Genomic DNA, 26066 nt, shown 5'->3' with positions numbered 1-26066 from the left:
GTTTCACTTAAACCCTCAAGTTATTCCGGCTTTTGTCTCTGTTTGCCTGATCAATGCATTCACTCTCGATGGACTGATGACACTCGGCACATTTCTGTACAGCCCAAACCTTTTGGGTCAGTTAATCTATAAACGGCTCAACTTTAGTCTCCGTAAGTTGCACTTTGTGAATCATTTCCTGTATTGATTGACCGCTTGCAGTTATCTATAGATTGCTAACCCTAGTCAGTTCCTCTAATTGATCACTGATATAATGCGATTAACTTCATCTACAGATTCCAGGCTTACCGTTTGCAAGTTATTTGGAGGAATGAATGAATCCAGTTCTATTCTCTGATCATTAGTTGAAAAATAAATAGACTATTTTGTTATTTGTTGAACTGCAAGCTCAGGAGCACCTATCTAACTGTCATTTAGACTGAAAGCATTGTTTGCTGACAGTGACTAGTATGCATTATGAGGTTAGATAACACAATAGTACAAAGTCAAAGTCTACTATTCTTCTATGAAAGGGATTCTGTCATGATTTTACGGTAATGTTTTTATTACTAAATTACACTGTGTACATTGCAAGAAATTCATTCTACTATTTAGAATTGTATTCTTGAACCAATGCAGGTTGCTGCTATCTGGTTACCTCCTGTTGTTTTGCTGATGGGCTGTTGGGGGGGGAGGGAGGGGTAATATCAATCCAACTTGCAATGCAGCAGTAAAGAGTGTTGTACAAATCACATGATTGATGGCACCTGGGAAAGTAACAACGTCTATTCTTATCAGATTTTAAACTAAATATAAAAAAGGGTGCTCTTTTGAAAAGGATTTCAATGCTAGATTCTGCTGGAGGAGCACTATTAATTGATCCATTTTGTTAAAAATAAACATGTTTTCTCATACAAAATACAATTTTTTTCTCTACAATTGCCAACCTTTGAAAGAAAATTTCATAGCCCAGTTTTCAGTTTTGGTTCAGTAGAAACTTCTGGTAACCTGCAGAAACAAAAACAAAAAATATATACCGTATATACTCGCGTATAAGCCGAGTTTTTCAGCACCCAAAATGTGCTGAAAAACTCGACCTCGGCTTATACGCGGGTCATACGCCAATCCCTCACCGGATCCCTCACCTCCCTCTCCCATAGCGCATCAGGACTCTGTGACTGACGATCGCCGCCCGGAGCAGGTCCAGGAGCGCCGGCGCCTCTACCCACGTGGCGGCCATGGGCGCCGCCATTTTGGAAGGACGCCGGCAGGGAAGGACGCGCCGCCCGGAGCTCCTGGACCTGCTCCGGGCGGCGATCGTCAGTCACAGAGTCCTGATGCGCTATGGGAGAGGGAGGTGAGGGATCCGATATTACGGGATTTGAATTTCTTATACGCTGTTTGCTTGGGGAAGTGCAATCCTTATTCTCAGCAGGGCTGTCTATATGACTAGAGGAGCGTTCCTGTACAAAGTACAGATTGATTTTCAATCAGCCCCTAGGCTTATACACGAGTCAATACATTTTTCCAGTTTTCTTAGGTAAATTAGGTACCTCGGCTTATACACGGGTCGGCTTATACACGAGTATATACGGTATATATAGTTAAGTAAGTAATAGTAAATGCAAATTTAGTAGAAAGTTCAGAAGCTGCTAGGTTCCATAGAAAAGCATTCTGGAAGCATAAATGTGGGATGCATTAGAAGCCAATTGCCATTATATTTCTCATGTTATATATAGGATCATACACTGTAGCAGCTACACTACTGCATGCAATTGTATGTGATATTAGAAGAGATTGTGGTGACCTTCACTGTGATGTGTGTGTATGCCGCCCTCTAGGATCAGTGTCCACTTGTTTGGTGTACAGTGTTTTCATACTGTCATCATGTTTAAATGCTGGCAGGGGTGTAACTACAGAGAAAGCAGACCCTGCAGCTGCAGGGGGCTCAGGAGGTATAGGGGCCCCATGAGGACCCTAATTAATATAAAATTTCAATAAATATTGTAAAAACAACTAGGGATGTCGCGGACTGTTCGCCGGCGAACTTGTTCGCGCGAACATCGACCGTTCGCGTCCGCCGAATGTTCGCGAACGTAACGCAACGTTCGCCATTTTGGGTTCGCCTTAGCTGGCGCTTTTTTTTGCCATTTCTCCCCCAGACCAGCAGATACATGGCAGCCAATCAGGAAGCTCTCCCTCCTGGACCACCCCCACACCCCCTGGACCACTCCCCTTCCATATATAAACTGAAGCCCTGCAGCGTTTTTTCATTCTGCCTGTGTGTGCTTGGAAGAGCTAGTGTAGGGAGAGAGCTGTTAGTGATTTGAGGGACAGTTGATAGTAACTTTGCTGGCTAGTAATCTACTTGATACTGCTCTGTATTGTAGGGACAGAACTCTGCAGGGATTTGAGGGACATTTTAGGTTAGGTAGCTTTGCTGGCTAGTAATCTACCTTCTACTGCAGTGCTCTGTATGTAGCTGCTGTGGGCAGCTGTCTGTCCTGCTGCTGATCTCTCATCTGCATCTGTTCTTCAAACCACTGCCACCTAGCTGTGTGAGCTTTTTCACATTCTGTCTAAATATCAATAATAATACCGTCTCCAGAAACACCACCTGAGTGACGTAGTGTGATTTCTGCCCTTTACAGCACAAAACGCAGCGCTGTGTCAACAATGGATTTTTTAGAAACATATTTGCCCTTGATCCCCCTCTGGCATGCCACTGTCCAGGTCGTTGCACCCTTTAAACAACTTTAAAATCATTTTTCTGGCCAGAAATGTCTTTTCTAGCTTTTAAAATTCGCCTTCCCATTGAAGTCTATGGGGTTCGCAACGTTCGCGAACCGTTCGCATTTTTGTCCGGACGTTCGCGAACATGTTCGCGAACATTTTTTCCGACGTTCGCTACATCCCTAAAAACAACTCAACCTCTAGACATTTTAGGGGCCTAAAAATTAATTTGCTGTGGGCCCAGTAATATCTAGTTATGCCATTGAATGCTGGTCTTTTTTTTAAGAATTAAGAAGCCTGTGGCTGCTGACATTTACTCTATAACAAAATATTGTAATCTGTGTGAGTATAGGTGCTCTGTACAACCATGTTCTTTTCATATAGGCTTTATATATAATGTTTTGTGGCTTACTCATTTTGTGACTTGTGCCTGTGTCCTCCATACATTTCGCCACATTTTATGAGAGAAGCAATGATCCTGTACTGCAATCTCTGAACAATGATCTCCATTGCAAACCAGTGATTATCTAAAATGGATAATATTCAACGTACCTGTAAATAATACAGCACTATGCCCCTATGTTCTGTGTTGCATGCTTGCTCAGCACTGACTGCCGTATTACAATGTATTCATCTTGTTTATAGACATATTGATAATGCAGAAAAGAAAACATCATGTTTCCAATCTTAACAATGTGAAAACAATTTTGTAAAATGTTATAAAAGTTTTCAGGACATGTTAAAGCACCTTAAAAACGGAAAGTAAATTGTAAATGGGAAATGTTGTTTGCATATCACTACTACACAACCCTACCAACTGAAAATACCTAATACACTGTTAGTATGGGAAACCTTTTGCAGCAGTTGCAAAATGAAACTATTACGGTGGCTATCACTGCCAGATGCACTGATTGGCCGACAAGCCAAATGGACAAATACCATACAAGGGGGTCATATATGGCATGAACAACTTTCTTTTGGCTGACAGCCTGAATAACTGCAACAGCAGAGTACAGCTATGACTACTTTAAGTATTGCCCCACAGTAATAAACACATATTTTCAGTGTCGGACAGTTCTCCTAGTCCAGTCGGTGGGCCCATTTCCCTTTCTGGAGCACAAAACATTATCTCTTTTCTACCTTTTCCAAATTCTGCTTGTGTTTCATTTATTATTATAAGCAGGAGGACCCATGGAGGCTGATAATTATATATAGCTGGCAGGGGGTAATTCTCAGAATGAATTTGCACAGTTTAAATGGGAGAGCAAGAGCTAATAGATTACTCAACAGTATAGTCTAAACTGTAAACAGCATGGGGATAGAGAGACTATGCCTACAATCAGGTCCGGACTGAGAATTAAAATAGGCCCTGGCATTTCAGGTACACAATGGGCCAATCAGCCCACATAGAGGCCCAAACAGCCCCCACCAGCCCACTAAATAGTGACTTTCTATGGCTATAGCAGCCCCTCTGGCATTTGCCAGAACCCACAGATTGCCAGTCCGGGCCTGCCTACAATAGTGCAGCCATCTACAGTTTGTCTGCATCCCCTGTATTGCCCTGTGCTTATACACAGCAAACTTCTCAAGCATGGTGTTTTTCTCAATAAGAAGAAATTATTTTAGGGCTCTGGCTGGTTAACCCTTGATGTCAGGTTCTCTGGTGGGCCCTTGGTTTCCCAGTCCAACATTGGATATGTGTTATGTAAATATATAATATATATATTTATTTATTTAATATGTTTAACTTTATTTACAAAGCGCTACTATGATTTGGCTTCGGTAGTTAGAAGCGGTGATCTTTCTATAGTTAAGGTTTAGGAAGAAGCTTTAGCTAACAGCCCTAACTAAGAGACTCATAACTTAATTCATTTGTACGGAAAATATGTTAGCTACTATTGGAGGACAGTCATGCTATTTCAAATAGTGAAGACATTTTTTATTGATGCATTGCCAGCTTGAGGACAATGGCACAAGGGGAAATTTATGGCTCCCCCCGATGAATTTTTAGTAGCCCTATATGTCATGTGCAACAAAATCCAAAATGGTGAGCTTGTTGCACTAGAGCAATAGCTATTCTCTGCACCTAGTGCTGGAGTGGAAGTCTAATGCAATACACCTGTGTTCCTCCCTGCCCATTTCTCAATAATACAATGTTGCCAAATGCAGTATTTAAAGGGTACACGCAGGTCTTTGTGCTGCCCTCTTTGCACTGTATAAATTACCTTTTATGTCACTTTGAATACAACAAAACTTCAGCAATCAGACCTGACCACAATATAAAATTTTTACCGTGAACATTACAGTTTGAAATATTATCAATCAATCTTACTGTGACGGTTTGGCACCAAACTCGATTGAAATGTTATGGCTTCAGTCTTCTACCTGATATGTATAGGCAATTAGCATTTATTTTATTCTTTTTTCAAATATTTGAGCTCCAAAGTGTTGGTTGCTGTATTGATTCTGGCAAGAATGTGGCTTGTGCCTGGTTGTGGCTTTTTTAAAACCACTACTTTTTGTTATCTATATTGAAGTTGTCTGTCTAATACTTTGTGAAAAACAGATAATGTTATAAAAGGGTTTTTACAAGTTGGAAACGGAAGAAAAATTTGCATAAATAAGGCCAAAAATTTACATTTGACATTTCCGACTAATATTCTTCATTCAATAGTTATTTGAAAAATATCTCTTCTAGTGTCCTTTCATTTGTCTTTTCTTTCTTTAAAGAATCCTTCCTTGTATTTTGCCTATAGTTGAAATACCCATTAAGGCTTTTTTAATTATCACATCTAGTTGTCATGCCAACTAGGGCTGGGGCCAGACATTGTGGATCTCGGCCCGAGGAGAAATGCAAGATGAGAATCCGCTTATCTGCTACTACTGTCCTTAATTATGTGCCGGGATGGGCGAATTATTTCGCCTTGTTTCGCTGCAAAAATTACGCCCATAGACTTGTATGGCTTTGTGCGTCAAAAAAAAAAAAAAAAGACGCGCAACATTTTTTTGACGCCTATTGACTTTAATGGGCGTCTGCAAAATTTTGCCAGCAGCGATTTTTTGGTGAAACGAAACGGGACAAATTCGCCATCCCACAGTAGATATCGGGGAAGCTCACGTTTTTTTTTTTGAAAATTACTTCATCTGCCTGAACCAGAGCAGAGACAGCAGCAGCAGCAGAGGAATGGATTCTCAGCCTGAGTTTCTTCTCAGGCCGAGATCTGCAATATCTGGCCCAGCCTAATGGGGTCACCGACCCTCTCTTCCACAATGTAGTTCAGATTTAAGTGCTCATGGTTCATCTTTTACTTACTCATTAATTTTATTGTCCATTTATCTTTGGGTGGATGTTGGCTCATTTGCCAAAGGTTGTTAGTTTGTTTAGATAAAACATCTGTAGCTTTAAAAAGATTCTTGTCAGTTGTGCTTTTTATGTTGTATTGTTCTTCATACAAATATGGGAACACTTATTTGGAAACCTGTTATCCAAAAAGCTCAAAATTACAAGTAGCCCATCTCTTACAGACTCCATTTTAATCAAGTAAATCAAATTTAAAAAAAAAATGATTTCCCTTTTCTCTGTTATTATAAAACCCTAGCTTGCACTTGATTCTAACTAAGCTGCATGGATCTATATGGTGGCAAAACTATCCTATTGGGTTTAATTAATACAGTATTTAAATGATTTTTAGCAGACTTAAGTCATGCTGATCCAAATTATGGAAAACCTCAGGTCCCAAGCAGATTATAGATGCTGTACTGTATTACAAAACAATTTCATTATAATTTTTGGTTTATGTGCTTATAAAATATCTTGTTTAATCTTTGTTTACGGTGAAAATCAAGCATATATGTGATAGTCCAAGGTTAGCCAGCAAACATGACTTACATCTCTCTGGATAGGAAATTGAGGGAATATTTTATGAATCATTGATGTAGACATCTACTTTAACTGGTATTTTGTTGGTCATTAGCTATTACTTAGAGGGTTTTTAACTATCATTTCATTCTCTTAAAAGGTATATGCTGTGTGTTGTATTTTTTATTAGGAAGATTAGTGAATGTTTGAAAATTACAAAATAAGAGCAGTAAAGAAAGGTCAGAAAAGATTCAGCAGTGCAAATAAATTATAGAAATCATTTGTGATGATAGTTGCTCTTTGTTTTCCTGCAAAATATTTCAGTGTTGTCTGGTTTAATGTCAGCACATAATATTCTGCATTTGTAACCAAGTTCTTTAATCTTTCCTTTTGATGTCAATATGTTAAAACAGGCTATTTAATATTTATTTTATCATTCTTTACACTAGGATTTATATAAATAACAAATTCATTTAGAGTGACCAGGTAACTAGTACAATTTAGCACAACTGGCAGAACTCCTTATAAAGTGGGGGAAGAAGGACTTGTATATGCCAAATGTCTGGACAAATACAAGAGGTCCTCTGCAAATGTATAACTATGGGCCAGAGTGACAAGAGACCGAAATGGGAATCCTTCAGTTTTCCTGCAGCATTCCCAGCAATGTAATGAAGATATTTTCTCAATGGATCTGATATTCCAATTTGATCAATTTCAACCAAAAACATATTTATAAATATTATCTTTTGATCCCCTCAAAAGAAAGCTGGTCTAAGAGTTCAAAGTCTATGCAAGGCTATTGGCAATGTCCCCCCCCACGTCTGATCCCCAACATCAGTGCCCGACCTCTTACATATAAATAAATGGAACACCTAGTGGAAAGTCTTTCCAGATCAATGCTGAACTAAAGCTTTTCTAGAGGATTTATTAAAATAACATTGATTCAGATTGTTCTGATTCAATGTAATGTGGTCAGAATTATTAAACCCCAAATAAATGATTAATCCCCAAATTAATCAATATCATCTATAAAAAATCATTGATATATGTGCACTGTGTATTTTTTTAATTTTTTTATTAATACATTAATACAGTATTTATCTAAGCAAAGCCTGGAAACAAGTTAGCAATGCACCAAATCCACTATTTTGGTATTCCGCTGAACCTCTGAATCCTTCACAAAAGATTTGGCTGAATACTGAATGGAATCCAAATTAGGGACATGAAGGATAAAAGAGAACCATAGTGCAGCGCGCTTAAAATTTTTTACTTCTTTGGTGAGTCGTTTCAGCCAGGCACGACAGTTCAGCCAAATCGAAATCCTACTGGAAAAGGCAGAATCCTGGCCGAATACCAAACCAAATCCTAGTATTTATGGGGTGATCACAAGTATTGCACTTTGCAAACTGACCTGCACTTAGTAGACGATCCCCATTTTAAGTTTTTCATAAAATGGTGATAAAATCAGGGAAATGCATTATGCCTTTACATTTATGGGAGCAAAAAAAAAATGTAAAGTGAGGACAATTTCTTCACCTGTTTCTTGTACTATTCATAAACGTTATTTTTGTTTCATTTACTTATCAACAGAAATTTGTGTCAAAAAGAATAAACACAAGGACAAATTATTTTTTATCTACAAACTTGGATAGATGTATGCTATCTTGATTGTGCACATAACAAAATATGCATAATGCATCAATGCTTAAGAAACAATAACTATATTAGTTTATAATAAGCATTGTTTATATAAATGAAGTCATCCAGATATTACCTGCAAACTGCTCCTTGCCCCTTCACAACTTCACGTTTGTCCATCAGCACAATAGTTTGCTTCCAGTTCACAGACACTTTGGCATGGTAGCCCATCAAGGCTTTTGTAACCAGCTTTACACAGGCAGGCTGCCTCTTTTGTTCTGGAGTCTATTGAGCATTCTGAAAATCCATCACGTGCCATAAATTTGCATGGATCTGAATGGTCAGCTGGAATCAAAACAGAAACAAGTTCATTCACTTTCACAGTGTGCAGGACAGTGACGTTAATGTTGTTGCTTTGTTGATGTTTGGCTTTCTTCTGATTGAATGCACGTAGATTTTCTTATACGAACTGCAGATTTTGTTATGTATTCATATCTATTTATGAATGTTTTCATTTGTTCTTGAGTCCTACAAATCCAGGTACAATTTTTAAAATTATTAGAGTGAGCTGTTTAAGCCATTGTTGTTCATGACAATTCCATGCCTTCCAATTTGTGGCATCAGTTTATCTATCATTAACTCCAATACAAATGATAGTTAGAAATTCACTTCATTATGAACCCATTAAATGCTGTATTGACCCACAAACAATAACCCTATTATTAGCTTAAATACATTCCTGTAAAAATCAGTGAAGAGATGCTGCACACAAAATATTTGCAGCCAAAAGCACCCCAAAGCCCCAGTCCAACAAACCTTAGTGAAGGCGACCCTCGGACACAGCTAAGGGATCTTCCACAGTTGTTTCAGTCACACTGGGCTGGGGGAGTTGTGATCCTTCCATAGACTGGAGTACTGATTTCATTCATAATTAGCCTATTGAAAGATCACACCGCCCTTAGCCCAGTGTGACTGAAACAACTGTGGAAGATCCCTTAGCTGTGTTGGAGGGTCGCCTTCCCTAAGGTTTGTTGGGCTGGGGAAAGCTTTGGGGTGCTTTTGGCTGCAAATATTTTGCATGCAGCATCTCTTCACTGGTACTGACACATTTCTATTATTTTTATAGGAGCGTGTCAATATCTCTTTAAAAGTATACTGTAATTGTATGGGGTCAATATAGCCTTTAATGGCTTTGTGATAAAGACGTTTATGATAGATATGTAGTTTACCCATTTTGGTCACTATGGGGTCTCTATGCACAATTTTTATTTAATTCATCAATTTGAATATCCTATGGTTGGTCTTAAGCAATGTATCAGTTTGGGGATGGCTCTTTTCTATGTCAGCATGATAATTACACCATGCACAAAGTAAGGGAAATACAGAAGTGGATTGCTGAAATGGGATTAAAAGAATGTACTTGTCTTGCACAGATCCCCGATTATAACTCAACTGAACACCTATGGGATGAATTGGAACCACAATGTAAGACAGGTCTGATCCCCAACATCAGTGCCGAACCTCTTACATATAAATGGCTGAAACACCTAGCGGAAAGTCTTTCCAGAAGAGTAGAGATTAAAGGCTGTTTTGTAGCAAACAGAGAACTTCACATTAATACCCGTGCTTTTGGAATGAGATGTTATACAATTAGGTGTCCTCATACTTGTATTTAAATTGTACTGTACGCTTTAATATTGTGGAGCTTTTAAAGTCATGAGTATGTAATATATAAAGCTCAAATTACAATAATGGGATCTGCAGATTAACTTAGAGGATTTGTTTATATCACAGATAAAAGATCTCACCACACACCAAAGAAACTACAATACAAAAAATATATATAGGATAGGATATAGGGCCTTGCTCTAAGGTGAATGGGCGACTCCCACTGCTTAGTTTGCCATTGCACCAACATCAATATTTGCAGAGATGATTTCCTGACACGGAGTATTTATTCAGGTTACATTAATTGAAGCTATACTATGTATCATTGCAGCTTTTGAGCTTCTTCCACCTTTTAATTAAACCGTTATTGTTTTTTTCGCTGAACTTGTGCAAAAGGCTCACTTATTCATTTCTATTGCTCTCTAGAATGATCGAACAGTAACACTGCATGCAGAGAGGCGAACAACTAATTTATGGGTGATTATTTAATACAATTTAAATTGAATATGTAAAACAATAACACTGGTGTGAGTGAGCCCAATAAAGAAAAGCTATTAAGCTCCAATTTGCCTGGAGAAACAAGGTACGGAGACACCAACCGTTCCAATGATGGATATTTTTTAGCCAGCAAATATTTTATTAATATTGAACAAACATTTTTTATTTTCAGCATTAAGTAAACTATTCCATTTCATTTCTAGTCATTATTTATCCATGTATGTGCCAAATTTATTTTTTATGAGGTGCATCAGTAAAAAAAAAAAATAGAACCATGTATGATGCTTACGTTGTGCAACAATCACTTCAGACAGTTGTTTTATTTTCTTTTTCCATATATGCATCTCTGTCCAAGAGAAATGCTGGTATTACACTGGTAGGTATTCAATATGAAAGTCAGAATTGGCAGTAGGTTCAATTATAAACTGAATACAGCTCAGTGCAGGCGCTAGGTAGAATTGCTTGTTAGAGGAAGCACATAGTAAAAGTGGAGGAAGACTGAATTTACCTTTCTTTAAAGATTTATCTTAAGAATCCTACTTTCTAAAGTAAAAGCCAGTTTCATGAATAATGGTAACACACTAAGATGCAGCCTCACTGCTGTTACTGTACAATGTTCTGTAAGTTTGGAGGCAGCCTACTAGGATAACAACTTCTCTTCTTCCAACTTTTTTACTTGGGTCAAACATAAGAATTCCCCTACTGTTCAGTTCTTGGATCTTACACATACAGAAATGTGAAAGAGAAAGAAATCTAAAATGTTTTATTTTCATTGCAGAATATCAATACAGCAATACCAAACAGATTGGCTTCCCATTAATTCAGTCCTTCTTCTCATCATTTATATTCTTACCAGGTTCAATGTCAAGTGAGTAACTATCAATCTTTAAATTGAGGAGCTGTGCTGCCGCATTGCAAAAATCTTCCAGCACACAGTGAACAGCTTTCATGACATTGCAGGGCACGGATTTAGCAAACTTCAACTTGCTGTTCATCACACTTCCCTTTCTGAAGTTCAGGATTTTCTTAAATCCTGTTAGATTTGATTGAAGATAAGGGAGCAACTGCAAAAAAAAAAAAGTCATTAAACCTTTGGTCCCAAGCATTCAGGATTCTAGATCCCATACCTGTATTAAATTCTTGAGCCTGGCCCAGAAAGTGTAAGGCCTACTTCTCCTATTGTTACACCCCTTGGCTCAATTTGATTGCATTACCTGTACAGATTGGCATAACTGTCTATAACAATTGCTATGGTGAGAAACATGGCTGCCTTCATTTATCTGGGCAAGGATCGATTGGCAGTGTCATTAAGATGTAAAAGGTGCTTCACACTGCCTTGCTCGATTTTTATATCTCTGGAGGTCAATACTGATGTTCTCTTTCAATGTCTGCAGAGGTCACAGCAACTATTCTGAAAATAGAATTCTCAACACAAATTACTGTTGTGCTGAATAAAAAGCCACTGACACTTCCATTAAATTAAAGAAATACTTTGCCTGTCAAGTATCACTTCTGCACAGTAATTACATATTAACCGTTGGGCACACAAAGCATTTTGTTACAATTCAGATCCATTGCGATGACTGTATTTTCTTTTGAAAAGACATTTAACAATTCATTTCATTTGTTCCTTCTACTTTTGCGAAACCTTTTGTACTTTATTTTTAATAGCTTCCATTAGAAAACCCATAGACAATGACAGTAAGATTAACTTGTTGGATGTAAATTATAGTGGAGAAAAAGAGCCAAGAGATAGAAAGAGAGAAATTTACCTACCAGGTATAAAAATTGTTGTTCTAGCGCCCTGTATTCTGGGGAACTTTTATTGAATAGATCATCAGAAAAGGGCATGTTTGTTACACGAAGACTGAAGTAAACCACAAGTTCATTGCCTTTGTTGATTGTAGCATATACAGGGCCAGATTTCTAAAAGGTGCACCCCTAGGCGGCACACCTTCTCACCCCTGTCCCCCTCATCCCCCCACCATCGACGACTCGCCTCCTTCTCAATTCTCCCATTTGCTGGCACTAGGAGGGCGGGTTCAGATATATACAAGTATAACCAGCACACACGGGATTTAAAAATGAAAACATAAAAGGTTTATGAAAATGATCAACGTTTTGGTCTGTATTCAGAAATTTCACACCAAAATGTCGATCACTTTAAAGGGGTTGTTCACCTTCCAAACACTTTTTTTCCCAAAATTTAGTTTTGAATTTGAATGTTCCTGTCTCTGGTGTTTGAGTCTGGCAGCTCAGTAATTCAGGTGCAGACTCTGAACTGTTACAATTTTGCAACATCTAGGGGGTTATTTATCAAAGTCCGATTTTATCTCAACATTTTCTGCTGCAAACTCCGATCAAATCCGCTGTTTTTTTTTATAATTTATTACATTTTCCCAAAAATTTGCTTTGTGGGAAAAAAATCTGATTTCTAAATTTTTACGGATTTCTCCCCCAAAAACTAAGATTTTTCACCCGAAAACTTTGATTTCTGCATTTGGAGTTTAGTAAATAACCCCCTAAGTTGTCACATTTCTTAGCAGCATCTCTGGAGTATTAGCAACTATTGTATCAATTCTAACACCTGCCAGAGATTCTGCTCAGCAGGGACAAAGATAAGAAATGTATCAACTAAATGTATCAATTTAGAACAGTTTACAGTGTCTGCGACCCCCCCCCCCCCCGAGCTGCTTTAGAAGGTGAAAAATTACACTTTACACTTCAATATTAGAAAAACAGTGACACATAGAAAATAGAAAGTAATTGGAAAAAGTAATTATTTATGGTGATCTATATGAAGGCAAACCACCCCTTTAATAAACCTTTTTTTGTTTTCATTTTTAAATCCTGTGTGTGCTGGAAATCCTTTTCTCTATGTTATGCAATATCTATACTCGGCAACCAGGTATTGGTGATATATACAGTATAATGCTTTTAGAAAGTACACTGAGGTATTTTTATCCCTCACCCCAGATACAGAGGGAGGTCCTTGCAAAGGAGATGTATTTTATAGAAGAAAGAGGGATATATGTTTGCATTGTCCATTTTCTTACCCGTCACTGCTGTACCTATTATTATTTGATTATTTGATGTTGCTGATGACAACTGTTTTATAGAGTGGTTGTGCCTGTCAGATGTAATGTATCCCGTTAACTCAGTTATTGGAACAAGAGTCTATCAGCCTGATCACATTATCTTAGAGAACATAAATAATATGAACCAAGACTTGTGGCTTACTTTACAATGGGGTAGATCTGCAGTTGCTTGAGCAATAGCACTATGACAGACCCAATGGGACATTTAAGACCTCTGACACTGTGAGCGATGTGCATTGCCTTTGCCTCTTGCAGAATCATTAATGGCTGACGTAAGGACAGCAAACAGCAATGTACACCTGTGCAAGTTATTTAAATCCAACATGAAACGGGCAGTGTAGCCATTCTCCTTGGCTGAAGTGCTGCTTGAATGAGTACTAATGAGTACTAAAAGGTGTGCTATTTAATGCTCTTGCACTTCTGTCCAGTGGATATGTAAATTATCCCTCTAACCAGATGTCTCTTAAGATTGCCAGACAGTGTTTTGCTGAATTTGTGGTTGACCGGGTTTCCTGGAATTATCATGCATGGCTATAATTATAGGGGGGGATAAAGGAGGTCAGTTCTCCACCTCCTTGTATCAGCCCTTTCGACACAAGTTTGCTGCAAAAGTAATGAATCTCACAAAATTACCTTAAAAATTGAGATAATGCTTGTGGTTGTAACATAGAGAGGACTTATCTAAACTAACAAAGTCAATCTTGACCAGTTCCATTGCATGACATGTTCTACTGCAGGCACTTTAAACATAAAAATAATCAAATGCCCTTGGTCTATTGCTTATTTTTGTCACAAAACAAGAAAGCAAATAGTGTTTCCCCTTTCCACCCCTAAATTGCATATGCAAATTAGGATTTGGATTCGTTTGGTATTCGGCCGAATCTTTTGCAAAATAATGGATTCAGTACATCCTTACTTATAATATATATATATATATATATATATATATATATATATATATATATATATATATATATATATATATATGTATACTGTATAAGTTTAATAGTGGTTTTAAAATGGGAAATAAAAGAGAAATGTGCATGTCATAGAAGAGTTAATGACTTTTTGTCAGGATGACAAGACCAATATCTGTCTAGTAATCATACATCCTTTACTAAGATTGAAACATTCTCTCTCTCTTTTCACGCACAATTAAGCATCTGTTGCCATTCATGTTTATTGTCCTTTTCTGTCATTCCTCCTTTACTCCATTGAAAACAATATAATACGATGGGTTTGTGGTATAATCTCTTATGCCCTTGAAACTTAAATACTTCATGCAAAGCTTTTTTTCTTTCATTATTTTACAGCAGTACATCAAATCTTGTTTATATCGGATTGGCTGCCCTCAATAAGGTGGTGGCTGAACAAGTGCATTGGTTGGTGGATGGGACACACCATTTATTCCTGATGATCCTTATAACCACATTACTGGGGAGGGTTTCTTTAATGTACAGTGGTTGAACATTTTTAATGTTCAATATTTCTGCATATATATATGACCTAAAATGTGACATTTTCCACCTTAAGGCCTAAAACTAGGCAATAAGAACCCAGTTAAGCAAATTAATCAACTCAAAAACCTAATGCTTGTTCGTGTATTTTTTTGAGGAAAATGATCCAAAGATATATAGTATGGCAATAGTATGTAAACCTTTTCAAACCTTTGCTTTCGGTAACTGCGGTGTTCCCTTCGGGCAGCAAGAACTGCAACTAAACATTTCCAGTAACTGAAATTTTGCTCAGTCCTCCTTATAAAACAGCTTCAACGGATATTGTTGGTCTTCCTAGCATGAACAGTCTAATTCAGTCTAATTTGGCATTTCCAAACATTTACATTCAAAAGCACAGTGGGCAATGTGCATTCTTCTTCACAGTGAGTTGCACATAAAACCACTTCATTAAAGGAACTACTGTCAAAATGTGCTCCTTGCACTCCTGTATAATTACGCTTGGTCTTAGTTAATCCTTCCAGCCTTCTGTTCCAAACTGGGCACTGCTGCACCTATAATTGTAGGGGAACCCTGGATCTACTGCCACCTCTTGACCAGGCAATGCCAAAAAGTGCAGCATGAGGATCACCCATTTCTGTTCGCAATAGCACTGGCATTTGGGGAAAAAAGGTGCAAAAAACATGGCAATTGTGATTGAAATGACTTTGCTTACTGTGCCAACTTAATTGCAGTTTAACCATTCTATAACAGATTGACTTGCATGTTTAATGTTGTTGCCATGCTGCATGACCCACTTTCTTCTGATTTCCAGTTCACGGATAGATACCTTGACTTTCTCGGGTTTTTATTCTGGAACACTGTTCATTCAAATCAAAAAGTTCTATTTTGGTCTAATCTTTCTACAGAACATTCTTCCAGTATCCCTTTGACTCCTTGTAGACGGCAGAAATATACTTTTTTTTGTTAGTAGTGACTTTCTCCTTACCATTGTTGATCAACGTTCTCTTGATGTTGGACACATGAACATTGACATTTACAAATGGAAGAGAGGCCTTTAGTTCCTTAGATGTTAGTGTAGGGTTCTGGATTATAACCCACATCATGTGATTTCTGATGATCAACCACTCCTGGGTAGAGTAAAAATGGTGTGATTTGTACAATATCTGCCTGGCAATGGACTGGTGATTTTGTAATTTTTTCCAGCCTTTTGGGCATCAATCACTGTTTTTCAGGTATCCTCCAAAATCTCCTTAGTTGGATGTGCTCTTCCACAAACCTGTTTTGTTAAGATCAGATATGGATAGAGAAGACCCATATTTCTGTTGTTTAAATAATATGGAGCCTCCCACACTCAAACCTGATTACCATCCTGTTGATTGAAATAGCTGCCTCTAATTTCCCCTTTAAATGAACTGAGGATCCTTGCGGTTCACGCAACACACAAATATGGAACTATGAATCATTTTATGATCCAAATGTTTTGGACTCACTTTATTAATGTGTTAAGGATCAACTGAAAAAGGGTTCACAAACTTTCATGTATCCCTGTAATCCTTTTTTTGCCATTTATTTTTTCTAACCACAGTTTAGTGCAAATGTTAAGATTTTAAGTAAAAAATATAAGGCCTAAATTAGCAAATAACTTGTATGAAATATCAGAAGCAACTATAATGCTTGGTCGTGTAAACTCTTTATTTACAGGCTTAACTTCATAAGTGAAAGTTACCAGCCAAGCAAAATTCAAGCTCACAGCACCATATTTATTACTTATGTTTTCATTTATTTCATTTTTTTACTATTAACTAAAATAAATTTGTCTCGTTTTTACCTATTTTATTTTACTATTAGTTTATTCATTTTGTCATGTACATGTGGAAACTCATCCATATGACTCCAGTGAAATGATAGGAAATCAAGGCTTGCCTGCCTGTATTAATCTCTCAGACATACCACTGTTTCACATAAACTTACAATGCACAACTATTGCCTTTTACTTGGCAGTGATGGTTTCTTGGATTAAAATGTTATATATCTTTTCTTCATATTTATTTGATAAAGGTCACTCACATCAAGATATCAATAAAACTGAACAATGAAAACTGTTCTTGCTGAAGAACAGCGTCCTCCTGGTGTAAAGGAAAAATTCCTCTATAGATGGATAGACCTGTTCATAGATCAAAGAACATTTACAACATTTAACTTGTCAAACAGCCTTTCACTTGGTACATGGGATTGTATAATGAGAAACTCCATCTGACAGACTTCACCATATCACTGAGCTGATACGGTCCTTAAGTGAAGAATGTTAGAAAAGTTGTTGATAAAAAAATCTGCAAACTTAATGCCTGGGGGTGATGTTTATAGGCCCCTCAGTGAGCAAAAGATTAACATTTTACTCAGCTTTTGCTTCTTTTGTACATTGCTATGGAACATGGTACAGACATTTTTTCCTTCAGATCTGGGTATTTCTTGCATTGATATGGGCTGGCTGCATGCATAGTATAGTAAGAGTGTACTGCACAGGAGCCCACTCCAAATCCAGGCAAGAACACCTGGGAGATGAAAAAAAAATGTCAGCTTCATTTATAAATTTTTCTCCCTTAAAAGCCACAAATGCTAGCGGCTGGGGAGGCTTTGGCCTTTTTATTACCAACGCCTGTGAGACACTCATTATATTTGCTGCACTTATCACTAGGTAACACTTGCACAGACCCCCACACATTACACCTATTACACTCCACATTTAGCTTTTCCTTTTTCATCTCCCTCTAAATCTATACTCACACCTGTACTTATACTTATACTCACACACATACACACACACACAAGTGTGCACTTATATATACAACTTTACTTTTCCTTCATTATAGTCTCATCACAATCACATTTTTTTTTTTTTTTTTTTAAATGGGCGTTGGTCTGGGCAGTCTCCCCTTCAAAAGCCGCATATGCAGGTGGCGGGGGAGGATCTAGTCCAGATTGAAACCAAGGTTTTAAATTTTGATCACAGGTAAACAGGTTAGGGACCGCTGTATGGGGTTTACCTTGACGTGGTATGGCGGCTTACCAATTTTATGATCATAACTTTGTAACAAAAAACCCTGTTTTTCTCTTTTTAGACAGGGGATTATTGTATTTAAATATTTTTTTATATGGCCTTAGGAGTGCACCCACAACCCCCCTCTTGTATTTATAAATGTTGTGCCTTATAGTTTGTGTCAGTGGGCTGTGTGTATAATAAAATATTTTACTGATAAAGTCATCATTTCACTTTCATTTAATTTTCAAATTGGATACCCATAAATGAGTAGGAAGTATTTGAAACATGTTTGGATTATTATTTATTTTTGTGATATAATGAAGTCTGTGGGTGATGGTCTTCCTGGAGTTTTCTGGAGATTGGTTTTCTGGAAAGGAGATGTTATGCCTGTACTTCATAGGAGATGTGGTCAGCTATACAAACCAAATTCAGATTGCATGATATACATTGCATTGGCTTCCAAGTAACCACGTGACCAGCAAGCATTAGAACAAATTATTAATAGTCCATGGAGCAGATCTATTTTAGATGTGTCATATTTGCTAGAGCTGTCTAATTAGCCAATCTTTTTGAAACCAAATACCTATGGAATATGCCTACTACATACTGTATTTGCATGAACACTGCTACAGTCTAGAGCACTAGGTGATCACTACTATCCTATACATGGAAATCCCTGAAGATTAATGTATGGAATGCAGATTAGAAAAGGTTGAAAGGGTGATCCACAAATCCTGATAATATAAATAAATTAAAGTTAGATTTGACATTAGATAGGTAAACTCAGTTTCTGTTCAACCTGATAATTTGCATAGCTCCAAAGCACATAGGGCAATCCAGTCAACAAAAGCTAATTTACTGTATATGCTTTCATCCCTATACTCTATTTAATCAGATCTGTTTCACTTGCCCTTCAGCCTCCCATACCATCATTTCTTTTTCTAGCTGCCTGTCCTGATGTTTAAATGGAAATGAAAATACTCATCCCTCATGCAATAAATATTTGGACTGTGCATTTGATATACATTATGGAAAACAGACATGCATATTCATGATACATTAATATTTGTCACTACGTAACAAATGTAAAGCATGCTGTTTGAAGCTTGTATGTTTGAGCATTTTGTTAGATGGATGTGTTTTGCCATTATTCAGTATGAAAAAAAAAACCCCAACTAACTGCATTATAAAGGAATAAACAACACATCTGTGCGTAAAATAACGGCAATTTTTTTTATAATTTTTAAAAATATATATGTGTTAATGTACAGTTTTCAAAACAGTATTTAAAACAAAATAATTAGATTTTTTTTATGCTATATTTTTGATGCTATGAATTTATTGCATGGAAAGCCTGGTATAGGTTCCCGCTTGGCCAAAATGTTAGATTAACAATAACAGGCATTTGTGATTTTGGAAGGAATGCTTCCTTGACAATGTTTTTGAAATGACGGGCAGTGTTGAATTGTTTCAGAAGATACAGTATACAGTATGCATCTAGTTAAATGATAACTTATTGGAAAGTTTTATAGTTAAATAATGAAATTTAAACAAAGATGGTTACAGGCTGAGAAGAATATTTACTTTCTTTAAGGGTGAGGCCACACTGGGCGTTTTGGGGAGATTTGGTTGCCTGGCAACTAATCGCCTAGTTTTTGCGGCGACCAATCTCCCCAAACGCCTTCCCTCACTCTGCACCGGCTAAAATGAAAAAACGCCGGCACTAATCACATGCAGCAATTCGTTTTCTGAAGGCAGCTGAAGTTGCAGGAAACTTCGGACAACTTTGGAAAATGTATCGCCGCGTGTGATTAGCGCCAGCGGGTTTTTGATTTTAGCCGGCGCAGAGTGAGGGAAGGTGTTTGGGGAGATTGGTCGCCACAAAAACGAGGCGATCAGTTGCTACGTGACCAAATCTCCCCAAAACGCCCAGTGTGGCCTGAACCTAGAAGAGTAAAAGAAAAGAGAAAAGCTAAAATTTTTTTCAAGGGAATATGTTTGTAGTAGAAGAGCTGGCACTAGTTCCTAGTAAAGGTGAGTAAGTTGGAGAAGAACTAAGTACAAAGAGAATGATGTATTTTTTTTAAAGAATCAACAGTATTTCAGTAAAGGAATGTGTCTGACACCTTATTTTATATGTGGAGAAAATTGAAAATGTCTTTTCACAGAGCACATTAGACAGCACCTAAAAAGCTAAGCTGAGATAAACATGAATATTATGCAAAAATGAGCTGTCAATTCATTTGCTGACACTACATAACATAGGGGTTGACACTGTTATGATGATCCAGAGGGGCAGAGATATTCAGAGAAATGTTGACCCTGTTCTTGCACTATTTGTGAAGTGATTCTCTGTTTTGTCTTGTACAGACGCAGAATTAACACAGATGTTGCTCTGTTTCACACAGGTGAGTTGACACTGGGAGAGGAGGAGGAGTTGACAGATAAGAGTAAGCAGAAGGTGAACACTTTTATTGTGGCAAGTGACTTCTCAAGGAGAGTTGACTCTACACATGGAGTAGGTTGTTTAATGAGGGGAGGAGTTAATATGAGAAGGGCTGACACTCTATTTATAAGATTAGAGTTAGAGAAAAGTAAGTACCATGGGGAGGTGACTGTGACTTTTTTTTATAATGTGTATATTAGATATCTGTGTGTAAGAATCTTATTGTGTGGCTATTTTAATGCAGCCTACAATGACCCTGAACAGAGACTTTGTGAAATAAATATTACCTACATTCTACATAATTGTACTTATGGATTTCTTCTTTTTTTTATGTCTTTTCCTTTTTACGTTCTGCTATTTAATTCCTACTTTTCCCTTGTGCCCTTTCAGTATGGATTTCTCAATTCCCCTTTTCTTTTAACAACATTTGTAATTCCTCCTGTTATTCTGATTTTAGCTCTTATGACTTTTACATTCTGTTAGCCATCTTTTCAGCCATTATGTTTTAACTCATTGGACTGTCATTTTGAACATTTCCATTTCCAATACAGAAAAATATATTACTTCCAGTTATTCTATTGTTTAAGCTGATGGCTTTCTTTGCGTATTTCAGTTTATAAGACTCCTATTTTAGCTCACACTACCTGGAGGTGAAATGAACTCAGATCAGATGGATTAACCCTTTCTTTTCTCTTTTGCTCCCACCCATATACTGCCCCTCTGTTTTAATCCCTATAAACCCCAACACATATTTCTGTTATACACTCAGGAATAATGGAAAGTAGAAAGACTATTCACTGAAATCTGAACATTATGTTTCCCCACATGCAGATTTTTCTCAAAGCTTATTACAAAATTCCAAATGCCATAATTTTTTAAGACGCATATTTTCAGATTGCAATATCAGTCAACAAAATTTATAGGGTTTTTAAATTAGCCTTATCCTTCAGCTCATCTCTTTTTCAATTATGCCCTTCGTCTTCCCATTGTTTTTCCAGAGTGTACTACAGTCATTAAAACAGAGAAACTTCACTTTGCTGCAAACTAATTTAAGCTGCAATGTATAAAGTTCTTCAATTTATGCAATTATTTCCGGGCCTTTGTGTACAGATTTGCATTATTTACCATTTGCTTTGTTTATATATTCATGAAAGTCAAATCAGAGACAGAGCAAAAGTGAATGTAAGAGAAATCATTTAACCCATCATCAAAAGGACCCAACAGTACTTTTCTCCACATCAATAAAGCTCCTGTATAGAGACAAGGAGCCAATTTTGAGATCTGTCATACTGTCAACAATAGGATATTATTCTCCTACAGTAGATTAACTGTATGAATACTAATGGCTACCAGTAAAGCTCAAACTTGCCATGCCACTGCAGTAAGATTTGGGGGAACATTAGAAATGGGAACACATGCAAAAGCAAAGTAGATAGATGGAAATGACTGTATTACATACACACTCCTTGTGAACACTGAAATACAACCTCAACTCTAGCACACATCATTTGTTCTTTCCAGATCCACATTGAACTCCATTTACCCTATCATACCTTCTTCAGAACGGGAATGTCTGCTGCTGCTGTGTCTTTCTAAAGCAAAATTACTTCTAGCAGCTCTCCATGAAAATGATATCATAAAGGGCTATTGGCAACACATTCAGCTGTATAATACAGAATCCTGGGAGTTATAATCTTCCTACATTTACTAATGCAAAAGTGACAATGGGATCAAAAGGAAATTCTGGGCATAATCACAAGGAAAGTGCAATATATTAAATAAAAAGCATCCCTATGGTACTGAGAATATATTTAAAATATTCATCCCTAAGGAGAAATACTATATTGCAGTAAAATGGTGGGTCATTTAAAGAGCAGAACAGCTGCAGGTTGATCAGTCAAGGTGAGTTTGAATATTTACAGTTCCTGCTGAATTACAATAAATGGCTTGCTTATATTATGTTTATAATATATATATGTGTATTTATCCAAGAAAGCATCCCTTTAATGTCCAGTGCAGAGGGGTTATTTTCTGCATGTAGGGCAGGGTGCAAAGTACAAAAACTGGACATCATGAAATTTTTGCCCTGTTCTGCACATAGATGAATTGCCACAGGTCTCTTTGCAACAAAGATGGTGCAAGGAATACATTGCTGCCTGTGTTCAGGAGTACTTTTTTTTATCCATATTGGTGTCCCCTCCCACCCCATACATGTTCCCTATCTTGCATGTCATTCAGACACACAAGTTAGTGAGTACAAGCTGGCATAGGCTGCAACACCGTCCTGTAATAAGCTGCTGCCCTATGCCAGGTGGTAAGGGCATTGCTGCCTTTAGCCCCTGGCACTGCTCTTTGCAGCCAGACAGGGTATAGGGCATGCGACAAAAAAAAAAAAAGATGCGCGTCAAAAAATTTTTGGGGTAACACTTAGCATGGGGAAGTAGGGAGGGGGGCCAGCTGAGTGCGGCCAGTGGGGAGTTATCACCATGGGGGGTTTAGTTCTCCTATCAGGAGAGATCACTGAAACTCTCAGACATCTCAGACATCCCAAAGTTCCAAACTGTTTTAAACAGAAACTGTTTACAAAGTACTGCAAAGCAATAGGCAATTAAAAAACAAAATTCTTGACTCCTAGATGGCTATTAGACCAGTCCTTATCCTTATATTGCTATTCCTTTTGTATTTTATAGTTTAATTGTGGGATTGATTATGATTAGACTACATCATAGTGTGTAAACTATAACAGAATCAGTTCTCAAGTGGATAAGTAAAGCAACAACTAAAAGTCTATGAAGAGTTCGGAGCTCCAGTCTCTTAACTTTAGAACAAAGAAAAGGCCAAATCTGCCTGAAAGCATTATGAGTTGAATAGTTGAAATTAAAGCCCCTTTTCTTTCTGTGTCAAGCCATTATTTATTTTAGTTTTTTACACTCATGGTAGTAATTCAATCCTGCCATTCATTTTGAGGTGTCAGTATCTAAAGCAACATGTTTTGTGCTTGTTTTGTTACATAACTTTTTCTTGTTCCACTGAGGATTTAAACATTGGATTGCCTGTGATATGCAATAAATATTGTTTCACTTTTTATTTTTTACATTTTTGGTGTAAGCCCTGGCAAGCTTCTCATTTAGAAATAAAATTAGAAAATCAATGCAGACTACAAGGAGGATACCAAGGTGGTAATAAAATATGCAAAATGTGTTGCTATTCTAATGGCAGTCAATCAGCAGGTATCATTAACTGGCCCCTGATTAAATGCAAATATCCTATGGGGTACTGCACCTGGGCAAACCTGGGCATACTTTTTATTACATTTGGGGCAAGTTTGTCCAACAGGGAATGCTAATAAGGGGAAATAAAAGGGAAATGGAAGGTGGAATGTAGGACTGACAACAGTGGTATACTGTAAATAGAAATATTTATTGGAAAAATCAGAGCAAATGAGAAAAGCCTGTTAGTGGTTCCTAACATCAAAACAATGAGTCAAAGTGATGGCTTCCTTTTTATGCATATATATATATATATATATATATATATATATATATATATATATATATATATATATATATATATAAACAGAGAACCTCTAAATAGCATTTCCCCAGATACCACAGAGATATGGACATCACAATGGGAGATGCAGCTATGAGTTCATTTGACTGTTTCCTGGGCTCCAGATGATCACAACTGGGTCATAAGCTGCTCGTGATGCAGGAGGAAGAATCAATAGGCAGAAATGGTACAGTAGCTCCACATCCTCCCACCTAACTTACTCCCTTAACCTATCATTCACAGTATGAGCAAGGCAAGTAGTTGCATGCACCTATAGAAGTTACCTATTTATCACACAGCTTGTTTGGTTAATTCACAAAATGTCACATTTTTCCAGCTCTTGAAATGAGAACACTTAAAAATCCAGGATTCGGTTCGGGATTCTGCCTTTTTCAGCAGGATTCAAATTTGGCCGAATCCTTGTGCCTGGCCAACCGAATCCAAATCCTAATTTGCATATGTAAATTAGGGATGGTTGGGAAATGACATGACTTTTCATCACAAAAGAAGAATTTTTTTCACTTTTTCCTTTTCTGCCCCTAATTTGCATACACAAATTAAGAGTTGGATTTGGTTCGGTATTCTACCGAATCTTTCACCAAGGATTCGGGGATTCGGCCGAATCTCAAATAGTGGATTCGGTGCATCCCAAAAAATTTTTAATTATGTTTACAATATAATTTTATTTTTATGGCATCTTAAAAAACAAATATAAATCAACATCCAAGATACCTAAATACAAAGATACCCTTGTTACATTGGGGGATTATCAAACTTTGAAAATTTCCACTCCAACCAAATTCCCACTGGCTTCTTTTTAATGTATTTATCTGTACATTTTCATGAAAAAATCTGGTGCCGGAAAAGACTCTATAAAACCGTTAAAAAAAATCTGAATCGTTTGATTTTTTTTTGATTACTGTACGAAACCCAGCTCAGATCAGGATATCTTCCAATTGTAAACAGGACATTTGCCATTGACTTCTACGTGATCTCAGCAGGTTTGATATGGAGTACTAAGATAGAGTACTGAGATAGAGAGGAAGTAGGAAATATGTATTGACACATAGCTGGATTTCAGGGAGCACAGCAGGCCTTAGTTACTTGTTACTCGATAGAAGCACCATATGGGATTTACATTGATAGAACTCATGTGGCTTAGCATTTAAGTGGTCAGCTCAAAAGAATCACAGTAAAGAATGGTTTACATCTGATTACAAAATAAATAAAAGAGTCCTCCTTATGTCAGAAGCAATGTATACTCAGATACCGTGCTAATCTGGAGTCTTTACAAATCATATGAAAAACCTCTGGAGAGCATATACTGTAGGCTTGTTAACACACCATTTTATTCAGTGAAACAAATGTGCCACTACATGCTTCAGATTAAACATTCCTCAGGAGATATACTTGAAGACATCACGCCTACACACAACAAACAAATGTATGGGGTTCAAATTGATTTCAAGTTTTTTATATATATCATATTTAAAAGTCTAATTCAGCTGAATCCTGCAAAACAGTGAATGAAAACCCAAAAGTGGATCCTGCATTTTATGTCATATTGGAACAATAATAATAATGATGCCTCATTGCTTCTCAGTGCTAAATATAGCTATGTAATAAAGTTCTTTCACGGATATATGGCAGAATGTACAGAGCAAAAGCCAATGTACACTACACTGACTCAGAAGAAAACAGTCACTTCACACTCCCACAGGAAACTAGAATTTGCATCAAACCCATACTTTTTCAACAGAATGCTGTCACCTTCTTCCATTTTCTGCGTAACACAGCTTTCAGCTCTACAAAGGACAAGTTCTACTACAAAGACAGAAAGCCTTCAGCATTATTGTTTAAATAAAGAACTCATCTCATCTCATCTCACTTTTTAAACTATGTGGGGTAAGTTTTCCTTTTCTTTTTTCTAGTTTTAATTTCTGTATAAAATGCACAGCTCTGAGTCACCCACACTTTAATGAGGATGCACAACCCCATGCCATCTATACTAATAGCAAAATGAGGCAGAAGCGTGTTCCTGTTCCCATCTTAAAAGGCCATGCTTATTTGTAAATTAAACTTTACACCTAGGAAAGTG

The 26066-nt window shown here is 37.2% G+C and overlaps 1 protein-coding gene across 1 annotated transcript in view; it reads right to left on the bottom strand.

The window, feature by feature from the left end:
• Positions 1–706: 706 nt before the first annotated feature.
• LOC121394107 (interphotoreceptor matrix proteoglycan 1-like) overlaps positions 707–26066 on the bottom strand; it is a 173416-nt gene continuing 148056 nt past the window's right edge. The window contains 5 exon segments of the mRNA XM_041564109.1: positions 707–987; positions 8346–8378; positions 8380–8554; positions 11229–11439; positions 12152–12301. Of these exon segments, the coding sequence (XP_041420043.1) occupies positions 942–987; positions 8346–8378; positions 8380–8554; positions 11229–11439; positions 12152–12301 (615 nt within the window). The 3' untranslated portion in view covers positions 707–941.

This window comes from Xenopus laevis, chromosome 5S (assembly GCF_017654675.1).
Source record: "Xenopus laevis strain J_2021 chromosome 5S, Xenopus_laevis_v10.1, whole genome shotgun sequence".
Lineage (NCBI taxonomy): Eukaryota > Metazoa > Chordata > Amphibia > Anura > Pipidae > Xenopus > Xenopus laevis.
Note: the sequence above shows the minus strand (reverse complement) of the source record. Positions and strands in the feature narration are given on the sequence as shown.